Source organism: Podarcis erhardii, assembly GCF_964252035.2.
Source record: "Podarcis erhardii genome assembly, chromosome: 2".
In the NCBI taxonomy this organism is placed as follows: Eukaryota; Metazoa; Chordata; class Lepidosauria; order Squamata; family Lacertidae; genus Podarcis; species Podarcis erhardii.
In genome coordinates this window covers 56,114,529-56,130,464 of record NC_138498.1, presented here as the reverse complement: position 1 = coordinate 56,130,464, position 15,936 = coordinate 56,114,529, and the positions used below count along the sequence as shown (strand labels likewise).

The window sequence follows — 15,936 nt, the reverse complement described above, 5'->3', positions numbered from 1 at the left end:
AAATTTGGATCACTGTCACACCTGCATTATTTTTTTAAACGGAGATATTCACACCTACATTTTTCGAAAAGGAGATTTCCCCCCTCCCCCCAACTCATGGTTGCCTAACTTGTGGAAGATAATTCCATAGTTAGTGGAGTCTGTTGAATCATTGTATTTTTTCTGAGAATCTTCTTAGTTGCAAAACCTCCATTTTCCTGTCTTCTACCTAGATTTTGATTCCTCCTTTACTTGTGTTATCGGTCAATCTACAGTCAGCTAAGCGGTTGTACTTTCCAACTTAGCTGGCTTAGGCTGTTGAAGTTAGTGGGACTAAGCAAGCATAAATGATTTTTGTTTGCAGCCTCCTAAGAGAATACAGTCCAGGTGTTGCTTTTTTCCTGTGGCACATGTGTGCATGCAGTATGTAGTTCAAGAAAGGAAGTCAAGGAGGAGGATTGTCACGTGACAAAATCTTTTTCACTTTGCCATGACTTTCCAGTACTGTATAGGGCAGAAAAGAAAGGTCTGCTGCTGTGGCAGCTGTTTTTGTATTTAATTCTGTACCTACCTTAATATTATTTGTAATAATGTGGCTGAATAATGAATAACCATTATGGTGATTTATGTTTAAATATATTACATGTTAATAACTTTGAAAAGAAACACCTTATTAAGGTTTCTGAAATGAATATAAATGTAAGGTGGGTTTTATGTCTAAAGCTGTATCTTCTATTGATATTTTAGTATACATATTTCTTAAATGTGGCCATTTATACCATAACTAGGTTTCAAAGTTTGCATCACATTTGCAGTAGCCGCTCTTAATTGCCTCTTTGGTTTTCTGGGAACTTTCTCCCTTGAATTATTTTCTCCCATGGAATAATGGAACACCTTACATCAAATACTGTATTGCAAAAATGGCGAGAATAGATGCTAGTATTTGTTTTGTACTCTTACTTGTACATGTCATGTTCTCATCTGTTTTCCCAGAAAGTGTATTCTGAAAGACATCTGCTCCTCTTATACAAGTGTCCTTTTCCTGGGCCAAGGATGTTACAATGACTCAAAGCCCACATTGTTTGCAATTGATATGAAGAGAGTGACCCTTTACAGAAATAGAGAACAAGAGCTGCTGCTTGTTTCATGCGATTTCCTCCCGCTCCCCTGGCAGCGATGACTAAATCCTTCACAGTACAATGGATAACCATTTCCTAGATTAGGGGAAGTTGGAAGAGGGTTTCCCGTGTTGTTAGACTAATAGTGGATGAATTGTGAAATATAAGTTTTTCTAGGTATCTCTGGAAGGTGTCATGATTTGACAACATTGCAAGGTTCCAAATGGAGTTACCTAATGTGTTTTGTGCTCTCAAAATGCTTTACAAAATGGTAAGAACTACTTCAGATACTGTCTGTATTAGGCTTTTCCTTTCAGTGGCACTGCCACTGAGCAGTTATGGCACAGATTCTCTCCCACATTGAAAGTTTCCACATTAGCAAATGGATCTGCTAATATAATGTAGAGAATCTGTGCTACATGTTTCCAAAGAATAATATTTTTTTGCATTTTCTTGGTTGGGACTGAAACATGCAGCTTGGCCCTCAGTCACACAACAAGGAAGCTGACCTGTAGAACCTTGAGACCAGAGATGGCGAACTTGTGACACCAGAGCTGGCCCACTCATGAGGCGGACAGCCACCTTGGGTGGAGGAATCCTATGGGGCGGTGTCCCCACGAGCCACCCTGCCACCACCGGGGGTTGTGCACTGGCAACTTCCAGCAAGGTCTCATGGAACTCCTATGAGATCTCTCAAGATCTTGCCAGAAGCCATCACCCAGTAATCAAGGCTTTGGGGGCATGTGGCACCTGCTTGTTTCAGGTTGTGAAACAGGGCAGGCTACCCCTGTGTGACACTCCCAGGTGTTGTTAGGAATTGTAGTCTATCATACCTGACTATTGGCCCTGTTCACTGGGGCTGATGAGAGTCAGAGTCCACAACATCTGAGTGGTTCACACCTTTCCCATCCCTGCTTGAGACAATCTGTTCCGTATTACAGAAACCTCAAGCCTTCCTTAACAGTTACTTTATAAACATACAATATCCTTTGTAGGTCTGTGGGCATATTGCCACTTCTTTGTCATGCACTGTGAAACATATTTCTCTCAGTCTCTTTTTGTGCCCTTTTCAAATTTGCATTTCATGGCATTTCTGAAAATAGGAAATGCTTACCTTTTAGAGCAGAGCGGTCCAACCTCTCAGACCAAGTGGACTGCAAGAGTACTTTGAAACAGAACCCGTGGGCCACACACTGAATTAAATTTCCATCTTGTAAATTAAAGTGTTTGCAATATAGTTAATATTATTTAATGTATACAGTATATTTAATTAAATACTCAGTTAATGAGTAAAGTATAAATTTCTTCAAAAGATAAATCACAAAATAATTGAGAAAAAGAAACACCACAGATCTATAAGGATTTATACAGTAATTCAAGATGTCAGTAACCTTTTTCATTGCCAACACTCATTTGTGATAAAAGAAGGCCTCTGATCAGCGTATTTGAAGCAATCACCTCACTCCTCCCGCACATTTGTAAAACATTTGCTGACCAACACTTTTTAGCCCACTTGTCCATTCTTGCTGACTAGCCTTCCCTCTCACACCTGGGTTTTTCTTTTTCTTTTTAACCTCTTGGCACCTCCTGCCTCAGCATCTCCCATTTTTACATGCTTGTGCATCTTTCAAACACTTTTCTCTACCTCAGCCTCCCCCCTCACACCTTTGCCAAACTCCATTTCCCCTCAGTCCCCTGTTTTTAGCCCATTCCTCCCCTTGGCTTTTTACCTCAGCACCCACACTTCACTTGTTTTTGCCTCCATGTCTCTTGGCTCACTCAATTCCTTTTTATTATTATTAATCTCACTTTATATTCATATTTCATGCTCTCTTTCTCCTCCACTTTTTACCTCACCCACCTTCTCTCGCCTCTCACTTCTGTCTCTCCTCATTTCCCTCTCTCTCCCCCGCCCCTTGCATGGCAGGCTGCACTAGTGGTGTAAGGCAGTTCTCTCCCCACCCCCTCTCTCAGAGGCAAAGAAGGAGAGGGGAGCTCACTGTTACTCAGGAGCCCTGGTCTGGGGCCAGCCTATGTGTGCTGGGCATTGTCACATGGGACTGGAGCCCCTGATCACAGCCTGCTGAGGAGCTTGTAAGAGCCGGACCAAACTGGCACAAGGGCGTGTGGGTATGGGAGCTGTGTGGAGGCATATAAGGACATTGTTGCTGAGGGCCGCCCAAAAAGGCCTTGAGGGCTGCATGCAACCCACAGGCTGCATGATGGACTACCTTGTTTTAGAGTGATGTTTCTGGTACACCACCAGCCTGCATTCACAACTTCTGAGATTCTGCATATTCTCCTTGGTTATTTTAAATATTTTAGTACATACAGAATGCTTGTTAAGCAACACTACTCAATGATGTGTGCTGGCCAAACTAATATATGTTTTTGTAGAACAGCAAAGGAGCTTTCATTATATGACTGAGAAATTTGTGAGGCTTGACAAGCTGTTTCCAATGTGGCTTTTCTTCCTTTTCAATCAACAAAAGCAGGTGCCAATATACTTTATAATTAAATTATACAGCTAAAGAAGAGAATCAAAACACTTTGGCTGAAAAAAAAATTGCAGACATTTTTGTCCAGCATTTGTAAACAGAATGTACAAAGAATGTAGGTCTTCAGACTGCAATCAAGCTTTGGCCAGGAGGAGAATTACATCTAATATCAGTATATGAAGGTAAAACAACACAAAATTCCACCCTTTACTAAATGGAATAGACATGTGGGCCTGGTTGACAACAAACGCTAAACTCAGCACTCAGCAGAAAAAATATAGCCTCTTTGATGCTCCGACAGTCCTGCTTTTACCCATAGCTGAAGCATCGTTTCAATCTGGGCTCATGTTTTGTCTCACTCCAGACAAACCACAAGCTACAGGCAAGGTTTGCCATTTGCTTACCACGTGGGTTTTGCTTGAGGAAGATGATGTTGACGATAATTAAAAGCCCAAATTCAAACATTAACAGCCAGCCGAACCATGGTAGCATGGCAGTAGGGAGACCTACTGCCTCGGTCAGAGGTATGTGCCTATCTGTCCAGGCACCGGCTGAATTCCTTTGACCGCCCTCCGGCGACTCCCGGCAGGAAAAACACACGAGGTCCGTTCCGGCGATTTTCCTCAGGCTGTGAGAAAAACACACCAACTGCTTCTCCTCCTACCTGCATATCCCCAGGGAGGGGAATCAGACACAGACAGAAATGTATCTACATGTCTTTATTTCTGTCTCTAGCAGTCATACAGTAAAGATGTCTGCTCTCATCAACAAAACAGGGAGAAACTCCAAACTCCACCCATGTACATCCTGTACAGGTCATATGACACACACTGAGCTCACATCCTGTAAGAATGGACTGCCCCTTTGTTTCCATGGCAACAGTCACAAACATCCTGTCTGGCTTTGCAGCCACAAGCAGCTGACTGAGCTGCTAGAGCCTTTGCTTGCTGCAGCATTGCTGCTTTAGAATAACAGGGAGACCGGGGGAGGAGTGAAGTGGGTGCAATTTATTTCTTTTGAATACCAGCTCCTTTGCACATTTCAGCTTTACCTATGAACTGGGCCATTGTTGACATTGCATGAATTTGGCTTTTACTCAGTGCTATTTTTCTAGAAAAAGAGGTGCCGGAACTCACCACAAATGCCTCCCTTATTCTCTTATAATGGCAATGGCACCCACCTGAGAGGTGCCGCAACTGAGTTCTGGCTGGAAAAAAAAAAGCTTTTGCTGATTTATGAGTTCGATAAAATGTTGGAGGTGCTAGACAACTGGAATATTTTACAGTGGGTTGCCTAGTGATGTGAGGTGAGAATATTCTCCGGAGAATATTCTCTGCTAGAAAATTCTTTGGAGAATATTCTCCACAAACTGTAAATTCTGTGTCGTCTACACAGCTGCTTTAAATGTACACACCTCATTAGTCTAGAATATTCTCGAGAATATTCTCGAGAATTTAACATCACTAGGGTTGCCAGCCTTTTTAGCCAGTCTCAAAATGGTTGCTGTAGGAGCCATGGCATAACACAACATCAGAAAATAGTTGTGATACCACCACAGAAAAGATGCCTCCTGGTTGCTAGGGGAAAAGGAAAGGCAAGCTATGGAGATCCCACAGACTATAAGAAAATAAGACAGAAGCAGAAAAAGTGCCTCAAAAGGGGAAGGGGAAACAGCAGCTCTTTAGGAGCCCAGGGATTCTTATTGCCCGCTGTCCAAGCACTTCTATTAGCAATCGCTGCATAACTTTATAGCAGGGCTGGAGACTGGCTTTTTAAAAAAATGAAAGCTCAAAGTCTGGAGCCCCTGCGAGTGGCAGCAATGAAAACTGGGTTCATTGGCAGCCTCCATTTTACAATGTGCTTAGTACTTAAAAAATGTTACGGTGATTTTTCTGGTAGATCAAGAGCTGTTAATGTAATTCAGGGCACAGTGTAGTTCATCATAATCTTTTGGCAATCTCTGTTAAGATAGGTCTTTGGAACTTCGTTACTCAGACATAAGGAGTTAAGAAATCAGAGCTTCGTCTTAGAAGCCAAAGTCCATGTGTAACTTGACAGGGTGTTCCCAGTCTAGATGACATATTGTGGGACCATGGGGAAGAAAGACTGGGAACAAGGTATATTTTTAAAAATATCACTTGATCCCATGTGATTGTAGCACTTCCAAGTTGCAGATAGGGGCATTGCATAACTCACCACACTGCAACATTAAAAAACTGCTGTGCATGTAGAAACCTAACATGTATCCCCTCCTGATATTCTAGATTGCTGTATGCAGGGAACTGTGTTTTGCAGAGGAGTGCCGGGGGGGGGGGAGGAGTGGGGGGGGGGAGAGAGAGAGAACCTAGAGCTATTTTGCAGAAAAGTCTGGTTCTGAGAAGCTTCATCAGTACCTTCATAATAAACATCAGTATATGCTATCCAGATCTGCTATAGGTGTCTGGAAGCTGTTGTCTAATACAGTGGTGCCCCGCAAGACGAATGCCTCGCAAGACGAAAAACCCGCTAGACGAAAGGGTTTTCCGTTTTGGAGGTGCTTCGCAAAACAAATTTCCCTATGGGCTTGCTTCGCAAGACGAAATGTCTTGCGAGTTCCTGCGCTTCCCCCCCCTTTTCCCCCTTTTCCTAAGCGCTAAGCCGCTTATCAGCTGATCCGCTAAAAGCCGCTAAACCGCTAATAGCGCTAATCCGCTAAGCTGTCAATGGGCCTGCTTCGCAAGACGAAAAAACCGCTATACGAAGAGCCTCACGGAACGGATTAATTTCGTCTTGCGAGGCACCACTGTAAATTGCACATTCACACGTGGAAAGTGTGTTAAAGTCATATGTTCACTGCATATTTGCTGGTGGAGAATTGTCTTTCCTTGTTCCTCTTGGGAGCTGCACTGAACCATTGTTGCATCTGTGTCTGGAATAGATTTCTTATGCTCAAAGTAGCTTTTACCAGCATTCCCCACTGTTCATACAATGCTAGTCTGTCCCTTCCTTATATAAATTCCTTCTTGTTAGCAGACTGTGTGTAACAAATCTCCTCCTATGTGCACCTCACAAAATAACCCTGTTGTTCTTTCTCTGATTACCTGGCGCTGCAAGTTTCTGCTATCTGCCTCTCTTTCTATACCTACCTTATTTGCTTGGAGTGTCTTTTGGAACTGACCTCTTCTTTACCTCTCTGACCTACAATTTTATACTACCTCCCCAATCACTAAAACAGCTTTCAGTTTTTTAAAAAATGGACCTGAGTCATTTCTTCATTCACTGGAGGTTTCAGTTTGCAGAGACCAGTAGGTACATAGCCGAATAACGCTTTCATTTTGAGTTATAGTCTCTCTCACTGTGATATGTTTTGTTGGTGAGATCAAAGGAAATTGTCTGTCTCACCCCTGACCTGGGTGAGTCAGAGACATGCATTAAATCAACATCATGTACTAGAAGAACCATGTCTGGGCACAGTAAATAATACTGTTATCAGCCCACAGATCTGACTCCTTATCCTAGAACATTTTCCAGTGCATTTTCCCATATAGGTATGACATCAATCTTCACTGCAAACCAGCAGATGCTCTGTGCTGCTGTTATTGCTCCAGTGTAAAACCACCATCTAGAATTTACCAGCAAATTCATTCTGTATAATTTGGACTTAATTGGAATCCTGGGTTCCTTTCTGAATGTAGATCAGTGTAGCCCAGCTAGAAAAAGTATTTTCACCACTAACTGCTTCTCTGAATGGGTCACTCTGTTCTTACACATTTGGATTTTGCATGGAAATGTCACCGATGGCACATTCTACTCTCTGGCCACACTTTGCTTGCTGTTTTGCTCAATATATCTAACAAGTAAACGTCTAGAACACAAAGGCTTATACCAAATAATTCTGTTCTCAATATATATTTTTCCTGAAAAAGAGTAATACCATTGAGCCTCTGAAATTTGTAATGGCTTACTACTTTCCCAAGAAAGATTGCAACCTGACATTTGGTTTGGTTTTGTATATTGGCTCTTTTAAGTGTGTGTTTGTGTGTGAATGGCTGTGAGAATTGGGGAATGATAATGTTATCTAACTGAATTCTCACAAGCTTAACTATGGGTTGAATTTGAGACGAAAGTGTAAAATGCTACGTGGTAAAAATGGAACTATGTGTAGGAATTCTGAAATAAAATCTAACAATTCACCCACTTAAATTGGAAAGCATGCAGAGTAGGGCATGTACAATAAAGACACATATCGAGTGATTGAGGATGTCTACTCATCCCTAGACCTTTTGCGATCAGTGTACGCACCACTTCCGCTTCCAGCATCTAGAAAATGGTAGAATAACTCATTTATCTTTTACCAGCAGGGTTATTGAGAAACCTGTATAGATTGTACAGTGCTGTTCCACACTGCTGAGCTTTGCAGGTTTCCAAATAGCACACAAATATTTGGTAGGATTTTTACCCTAGAGAAATGGGCTAGCCTAGACTATTTATAGCCCGTTTAATATAATCGTTATTTGCTTCATTACAGCGTTGCTCAGAACCACAAACAGAATCTAATGACTGTCGCAAACCTGGGGGTTGTTTTTGGACCAACGTTAATGCGGCCACAAGAAGAAACGGTTGCTGCGATTATGGACATCAAATTCCAAAATATTGTGGTTGAGATTTTAATTGAAAACCATGACAAGGTAATTTGTTTGAATTTGTACATCTTCCATTTTTTTTATTGTTTGCAAATGCTTTCTAATCTAATGCATATTTCCCAGCTGTCCTTATCCACAGAGTTACAGGAAGAGACAAGAACTTTAATATTCACATCTCCATGAGCCTTTCCACATATGGAACCGTTTTACTGATTTTGGGGAAGGGGTTCTAGTTGAATTAGGGAAAGGTAATAAAATGTTTGGGAATCTTACAGCCTTTCACTGAGGCAATGTCCTACTCCTAATGCTCCTTTAGAGCCTTTAGACCAAGATGTGGAACCTCAGATGCTGCTGGACATTCACTCTGCTTTAGTGGGAAAGTGATGCCTTTGGAAATCATCATTATTACACTAATACTCACGTCTAACTCAAGCTAGATTTGTGTGCCTAGGAGCCAGTACATCCAGAGAAAGGGTGACAGAAGCCTAAGATAAAAAGTGTAATAGCTGCTGATATTGCAAAGGACACTCCTTTACCCCCCCAGGACCAGAGTAGAAGTTTACAGCTAAGCAGGGAGGGAGAAAGCGGAAAAGAGGAAAGCATATTTGAAGTATAGAGGATCTGGGAACTGTAGTTTCCTCCTTACATAGCTACAATTCTTAGCACTCTTAATCTGCTATAATATACTTTGAGGAAAATAATCTGAATTAAGTGTGTGTTGAATGTGCTTTTAATATACTGTATGTTGTAGACCTGCCTAAAGGCAGGGAAATTTGCAGAATGTCCCCAGCATCTCCAGGTAGGGCTGGCAGGGCTGCCTGAAACCCGGGAGAGCAGCTGTCAGCCAGTGCTGACAACACTGATCTAGACAGACCACCAATTTAACTTGGTATGAGGCACCGTCTTATGTTCCAGATAAGGCAGTGAAATGTGAGTGCCCCCTAAGAGATGGGGAAAGGGAAGGATTGAGGGTGTCAAAGCTTAAAAGAGAGCACACGCTAAGGCCATTAAGCCCACTGCAACACTGCATCTAGATATAGATTACTGGAAAAGGCAAGTAAGTGCTAGCCTCAAAAGGATCGGCTCCTGCTTTTCAGTAATGTGCAGCAACTACAGTTTTGGTTAATTTCCAAGCTCTGACTTAAGTGTTTTGATAATAATCCTGTGGCCTTAACAGAGGAAGAAGATGCGTGTTTTGGAATAGTGTCAGTTCAATGAGGTCATTGATTAACCTGTCAAGTTGTCTTCAATAAATTTCTGATGAATCAATGCATGCCCTCAGTCTGAACTTGCATCCATGCATCTTAAGATCAGTGTGCAGTGTTTGAATCTGTTATTGATTTCTGCAAAGAAATTGCAGCTAGGCGCTTCCTGGAACATCTGGTTGAATTACAGTCTGATGTGGATTGCCAAGTTATCTCGTATGCAGGCCATTAAACTGTCTGTGTAATCAGAAAATTTAAATGATTTCTGAGCAATTTAATAACATTTGTAGATGCTCATCCAAATCAGGGATGGCATCATTTGCAATGTTAGCAGTGACTAAACCAATAAATACTTATTTCCTTTTTCCTATCAAAATTCTTAGACTAATCTTTACAGCCATTGTTGAGAGCTGCTCCTCTCCGCCACACATTTTATTTCATGTTGAATTGGCATTAAATCTATGATACTTGCCCTCTTCTATTGCAAAGCTTGGGAGCAACTGAACACTTCAGCATTCCTGACTCTCTTTTTTCCCGCCCCTAAAACACCACCACCACAATAGATATTCAACACCATTCCAGATACACCACAATCAAATTCTCAGCTGCTTTTGTCTCGAAAGAAGAGTACAGATTCCAAGCCACCATCATGCAGTGAGAGGCCCTTAACTCTCTTCCATACTGTGCAGCCCAGTGAAAAGCGTAAGTATCTTAATCCCCTGTGCAATTGGTTGTGCTGTCATATTATATTGCTTTGTCTCAGGGTGGTCAAGAGACTTGGTTCTCAACAGCAGTAAGAAGGAGACACACCTGTAAGTGTAAGGCTTCAAGTTTCTAATGTCTTTGTTGTTTTCCTAGCCCTATATTGTTCAGCACAAAATAAAAGCAGTAACTACACTCCATTCTCCCTAGATTCAGCCCGCCCCCCCAGTCTGTGACCATGGTCATGTAATCCTACCCATAGATGAACACCCCTTTTGTCAATAGCAGTAGATAGGATACCCTTGTTAACAGCTTTGCTCATAGGTAAGTAGCTCTTTTGTCTAATTTCCATTAGAGCTGCGCAGACTTGATGCCAAAATAATTTACATTCCATGGATGGCAGTTTTTGTGAGTTAAAAAGAAAAGCATGCATGGAGAGCCAGGCAAACAATAGTCGTCAAACTTAATCACCATTAAAAGGTTTTGCCATTGGGAGACTCCCTCTTGTTCCTTTGTGTTTAGAGACATTTCCCCTATTCTCAGGCTTTTCTGTTCAACTTTGAAGAATTAAAACTTTCTGTGTTGTTTTGTACAGATTTTGTTTTATCAAAGCAATCTCAGTTCAGTTCATTGTGTTTTCATGTGCAACCCAATCTTTGCTGATCTCCAGGCATTCATTGCAACTCTTATGTGGTCCTTCTAATCTAAACTATCTTTCGCTGAATAAATAATCGACAGTAGTGTTCATTGAAGAGGCCTCTTCCTCTTTTCTGTTTGTCTTCTGCAATCTGAATTTTACAAGCTGGGAAATAAGTGAGAGACTTAATAATGAAAAGTGTTATGTTGCATGCACCATCACATGTGAAGCATTTCTGTGTGCCTATTACTCTGTGTACATACCGCAGGACATCATAATTGGCTGTGCCTCTCTGGCACATGCATATGATGTAGCTTCTTCAGAGGTAATGATGTACACCAGGATTAAGGAACATGTTTCCTTCTGTGTGGTGGTGATGTTGGACTGCAGCTTCTACCATTGGCCAATGCTGACTGGGCTTCATGGTTGTTGGAGTCCAACAACTTCTGGAGGGATGTAAGTTCCCCATCTCTGGTGTACAGTCTTGGTCTGAAATCTCTGAGGGAGCCTTTATGCGTATGAAGTTGATTCTTTAGCACAACTTGACTGCACAAGAACTCAATGGGCAAAACTAGACATGGCATTAAATGTGTCTGCACTTAATGTGCCCTTTTAAAAATATCAGCTACCAAATGGTGCCAATGGCAGGTAAGGTCTTCTTCCCAATGCCAATAGGAGATTTGGAGGAGTGGGTTTGTTTGTGTGTTTTTTTGTCAAGACTGTAGCAGAAAAGGAAAAGGTTAAATACACCTCCCTGCTTGCTGCAGTCATGCTGATAATGAACAGCCCTCTTAGTAGCTGCTATTTGCATTTTAAAAACTGTGCACATTAAATGAAAATATGCTTTGACTGTCCACTTTGGCCTAGAGGAGGCATACAAGCTGTATATGAGATGTTTTCCTGTTGCTGATTGAGGCCAATCTCAAGAATCAGATCTATGTGTCTGAGATAATTAGTGGCTTTTTTGTGTGCGCGCGTGTGTGTGTTTAAAGGCCCCCCCCAAGCCAGTATCAAGACTTCAGAGGAGCAATGTAGAAAATTTTAACTTTGGGGGGGGGGGAAATCCATGTAAACATAATTGCAAGGTCCCTTCAGGTTTAGGCAGTTGACAGTAATGATAATGTTGGGATTTTTTTTAACACTATGAGGACTGCTGCACCCCATCTGAGTTTTACTGCTGTAGGCAGCTAGCAAAGATACATAACAGCATTATCTTCCATTTCTCTCTGTTAATACTCCTCTGCTTGCTGGAAAAAGTACAGTGGGAGAGAATCTTCCTAGATACATCCACCCCAACCAAAGAAAGGGAATGGAAAGCATGCTCTGATGTTTATTTATATATCTGTTTATTAAAAAAAATAGACCACTCTCTCATATAAGATAGCAAGGCAGTATGCAACAAAATATGCAAATGAAATAAAATCTAGAATACTGTACAATATAAAAGAAGCATGGCAGTTGTCTCACATTGAAAAAGTTTAAATATATGAATTGGTTTGTCAGCATAAAAAGGTTTTCAAGAGAAAAAATTTGAAAATTGGCTGTGAGGATGCCTGTTGAATCTCTTCTGAAGGAGTGGGGCCAGTGACATAACATGTCCAGTTTCTAATTGAAACCAGCTAGGTTTCTGAAACTTTTGGGACAACTAACAGTACTCCTACAGATTATCTTTGTGCTGGGATCAAGGCAAAAATAAATATTATTTTGGTACCAAACCCACCACCTTTTTGGAAATAGTAAAAGTTTTTAATTTCTAGACATAAACTTTCAGGCACCTAAGCAGCATAATTTTCTGATGTTTTACACCCTTCTACAGAACCTACAGAAGTGGTATTATTCCCACCCACCCCCACCCTTTCTCTCTCTTTTATGATGTCCCAGAAGTCTGGGCATCATAGCTCTTTAAATCAGACTACTCTTGAGAGGGCAGAAAAGCAGCCAGTATTTGTATCTTCAATGAATTTCAGAAGTAACACGTAATATGATAGCATGAAATTACCGGTAATCATTTTGCCCCTAATGGGAGAGTTTAAGAACAAACTCAGGGTGGTAAGTTAAGGCAAGAAGAGGCTCATACAGTGGTAGGAGGAATGTGTTAATTTGTTAATCCTGGTTAGCATTCTTGGGTTGTTCTTGGAAACAGGTATGTAACTGCTGATATGTAGACAGAGTAAGTAGCTCTCAGCAACTCCTCATTTTCTGCCTTAGGAGATCCCTCTGATCTCTGGTCCCTCTGATAATGCCTGTCCTACAAAAAATGTGCAGTAGAATCAAGTACTCGCTCATCTTGGAAGAATCTTCTCACAGGATAGCGTGGATGTCATAGTCATATAGTTACATTTTTGTAGAGAGAGCCCATGCTTTCATGGCAGAGATACCCATTACTTGGGAGTCACCTGTTTCTTGTAATGTGAATTTCATTTAAGTGACAGGCCATAGAAAGCTGCATTAACTCCAGAAAAATTATGATACTGGCCCTAAACATAGAATTGTGATTTGCAGCAGAAAGCCAAGAGCATTTACTGTTGGAGATTCTCTGTGGTATGTGGATGATCTTAGGAAGGAATTACCTAAGAAATCTAAGAAACATTGGAGTTGCAAGGAATCCTGAGGAATAGCTGTTTTCTATTTGTATGATACTTAATGCATCAAAATGGCACTGAGGAAGTTGAGGAAAGCATATAGTAGTTCTTTCAGATCTGATATTGCTTGTGATTGTAGTGGTAAAATACAGTTTTTAAGATTTGTAGTTAAGATTTGTGGTAACATTTACATAAGAAATTCATACAGTTCCCATCTTAAAAAATAACATAAAAATAAACAACTGTGTGATAGAAAATCTTAATCTTGGTTATTCAACTACAAATCCCTTATCAAGAAATTGAAATTAAAAACAGATCAGATTGATTAATAGAACTCAAATAAAGTTATTAAGAGAAAGAGGTCTGATGCCTGTTCTCCATTATGGTTATGAAGACAAATATTTAACCTCTTCACTGCATGAGAATATATTATTGGGTTTTCAAAATGTACTAGGAAACAGGAGTGATATTTTACTAGAAAAATTGGTGCCTGAACTCACCACAAATGTCTCCCTTGTTCTCTTCTAATGGCAATGGCCCCCACCTGAGACGTGCCAGAACTGAGTTCCGGCCGAACAAAAGCCCTGGGAAGTAGTCATGTGGAATTATGCTGGGCTCACTACTGTCAGTTTTGTATTATACTTAATAATTTCGCATGCAGATATGCACCTGTCCCCACATCAAGAGGCATTGTCATGTCAGAAGGGACAAAAAATTAGCCCCTGAAGCAGACAAAAGAAGAAAATATTTTGAGCATAAATCTGAGCTTTAGCTGAATAGCCATAGAGGTATGAACAGTAATGGAACCTCTTTACTGCAGAATTAGAATTTTTGGGCATAGGATATGAATCATCTTCTGATGCTAACTGGTACAAAAAATCCTCTCTCCATACAAAAAATATGACAAATGCATTCTCCCTTCCTCTCTCCCTCCCTCCCTCTCTCTTTTAATAGCTTAATGAATTTTAGTACATGTATCTCTATCGTTCATTATTTTGTTCTTTTCCTTCCAGAGGAGAACAGGAACAGTATCATCAACTCCAGCCTGGAATCAGTCACATCATCAAACATCAACAGTTTCCTCCATTCCAACAGCACTCCTCAGTCTAACATGAACTCCAGTGACCCTGACTTAGAAGTTATTAAACCCAACAGGCCAAACTCACTGTGAGTACAATCCTGATTTATATGTCAGTATTTCCTCTCTGCTGACCCACTGTTCTGCTTATTAGGAATAAAGTCTGTTGATTCAATAATGTTGAATGCTACTGTAACCACAAGCTATGTGATTTATATTTTCAAACTCTGAAGAGAAATGTACATACGTTCAATATGTTTGGGGTTTGTTAATTTACCTTCTATTATTCTGAATAAGTGGGGTGGCTTTGGATCTAGGTTTTTTTTTATGTCTTTACACTCCAGCTTGCTCATTTGTGCACATGTCTTGTGTTTTGTGTTGGCTACACAGGGGTGTTTCCTAGTTTCATCTGCTCCCAGAATCAGAGAGAGGATTTCCTATTTAGCTAAAACTGGAAAAGTGCTTTTGGCACAGTTCTTCACCAGCTAACTGTGTGCCCGTCTCTTTGCTGTTTGTGCATTGTCAACATTTCAATGAAATGCCTAATCCTAAATCTCAGAGGAATGGTCCAGTTCTACTAGGAATTGTTCCTAATCTCTCACAGCTGATTTCTCACATGAGTAGCAGCAGACTTCTGTTTTGGTTTAAAAAATCAGTCATTTCCCTAGGCTCTGTTGTGTCTGGCAACATAGTTCAGCAAAAGTTCCTCACCACACTTGAGCTTCCTTTCTGCACAGACAGAATCTACTCCAGACTCTGGCAGTAACTGAATGTTTTAGAACACCTGCAGCTGTCATCAGAGGCCTCCTCCTTTGTCCCCTGATAAGGTCTACATTGTAAAAGACATTGACATGACATCAGTGTGTTGTGAGTTTTTCTTATCCTTGCATTGGTTCCTTGAGACAGGGTGGAGAAATTCAAAAGTTTATTAGTAGATATTACCAGAGAAAAGAGATGAAAGAGACAAAAAGTTGTTGCTTTTGGTGACAGCTATGTACCCTCTTCAGTGTCAAATTCTGGACTCTGTGGCAAGCTTTCCTGTTAAGACAGTGGCTGTTGTTCCAGAACTCTTACAGGCATCAAGTTGACAAAGGTGATGTTGCCATCATTCAAATATGTTCCTTATGTCAAGGCATCCCAGGAACCTGGATGGCACAGAAGGTTGCGTTTATTGGCTTACTGGTGTTTGAGTTTCTAAACTCTGTGTGCATGTCTGTTTAGTAATTTATTCCCTTCTTTCCAATTCCTAAACTGATGGTTCTTGTGATATGTGAAATTAAAAACACACAAGCATAAAGAGGAGTCAGAATGATGTTGTATCAAAAGAATGATAGAATGTTGGCTCAAAAGGTGTTCAGCCATTGAACTTGACATCATGTTCCTTTTGTAATGTGCCAGGAATAAGTCCTTAATCAATAAAGTGGTTTTTTTCCATTTCCTGTAGAAATGGTGGGAAGGCTGGTTTTATTACCAGGTAGCCTTTAAGTTAAGAAGAGAATAAGGATCTTAACCCAG

The 15,936-nt window shown here is 40.8% G+C and overlaps 1 protein-coding gene and 1 long non-coding RNA gene across 12 annotated transcripts in view; one reads left to right on the top strand and one right to left on the bottom strand.

The window, feature by feature from the left end:
• ARHGAP26 (Rho GTPase activating protein 26) overlaps positions 1–15,936 on the top strand; it is a 210,882-nt gene that overhangs the window by 145,174 nt on the left and 49,772 nt on the right. For all 11 annotated transcript variants that reach the window (XM_081852065.1, XM_081852059.1, XM_081852066.1 and 8 more), the window contains 3 exons: positions 8,103–8,262; positions 9,986–10,124; positions 14,357–14,510. In XM_081852065.1, the coding sequence (XP_081708191.1) occupies positions 8,103–8,262; positions 9,986–10,124; positions 14,357–14,510 (453 nt within the window). The remainder of the gene's footprint in view (positions 1–8,102; positions 8,263–9,985; positions 10,125–14,356; positions 14,511–15,936) is intronic.
• Positions 131–3,223, bottom strand: LOC309336470. Its single transcript, XR_014154040.1, has 3 exons — positions 2,959–3,223; positions 2,212–2,262; positions 131–1,021 (listed from the first exon to the last, which is right to left on the bottom strand). It is a non-coding gene; the product is annotated as an uncharacterized lncRNA (long non-coding RNA).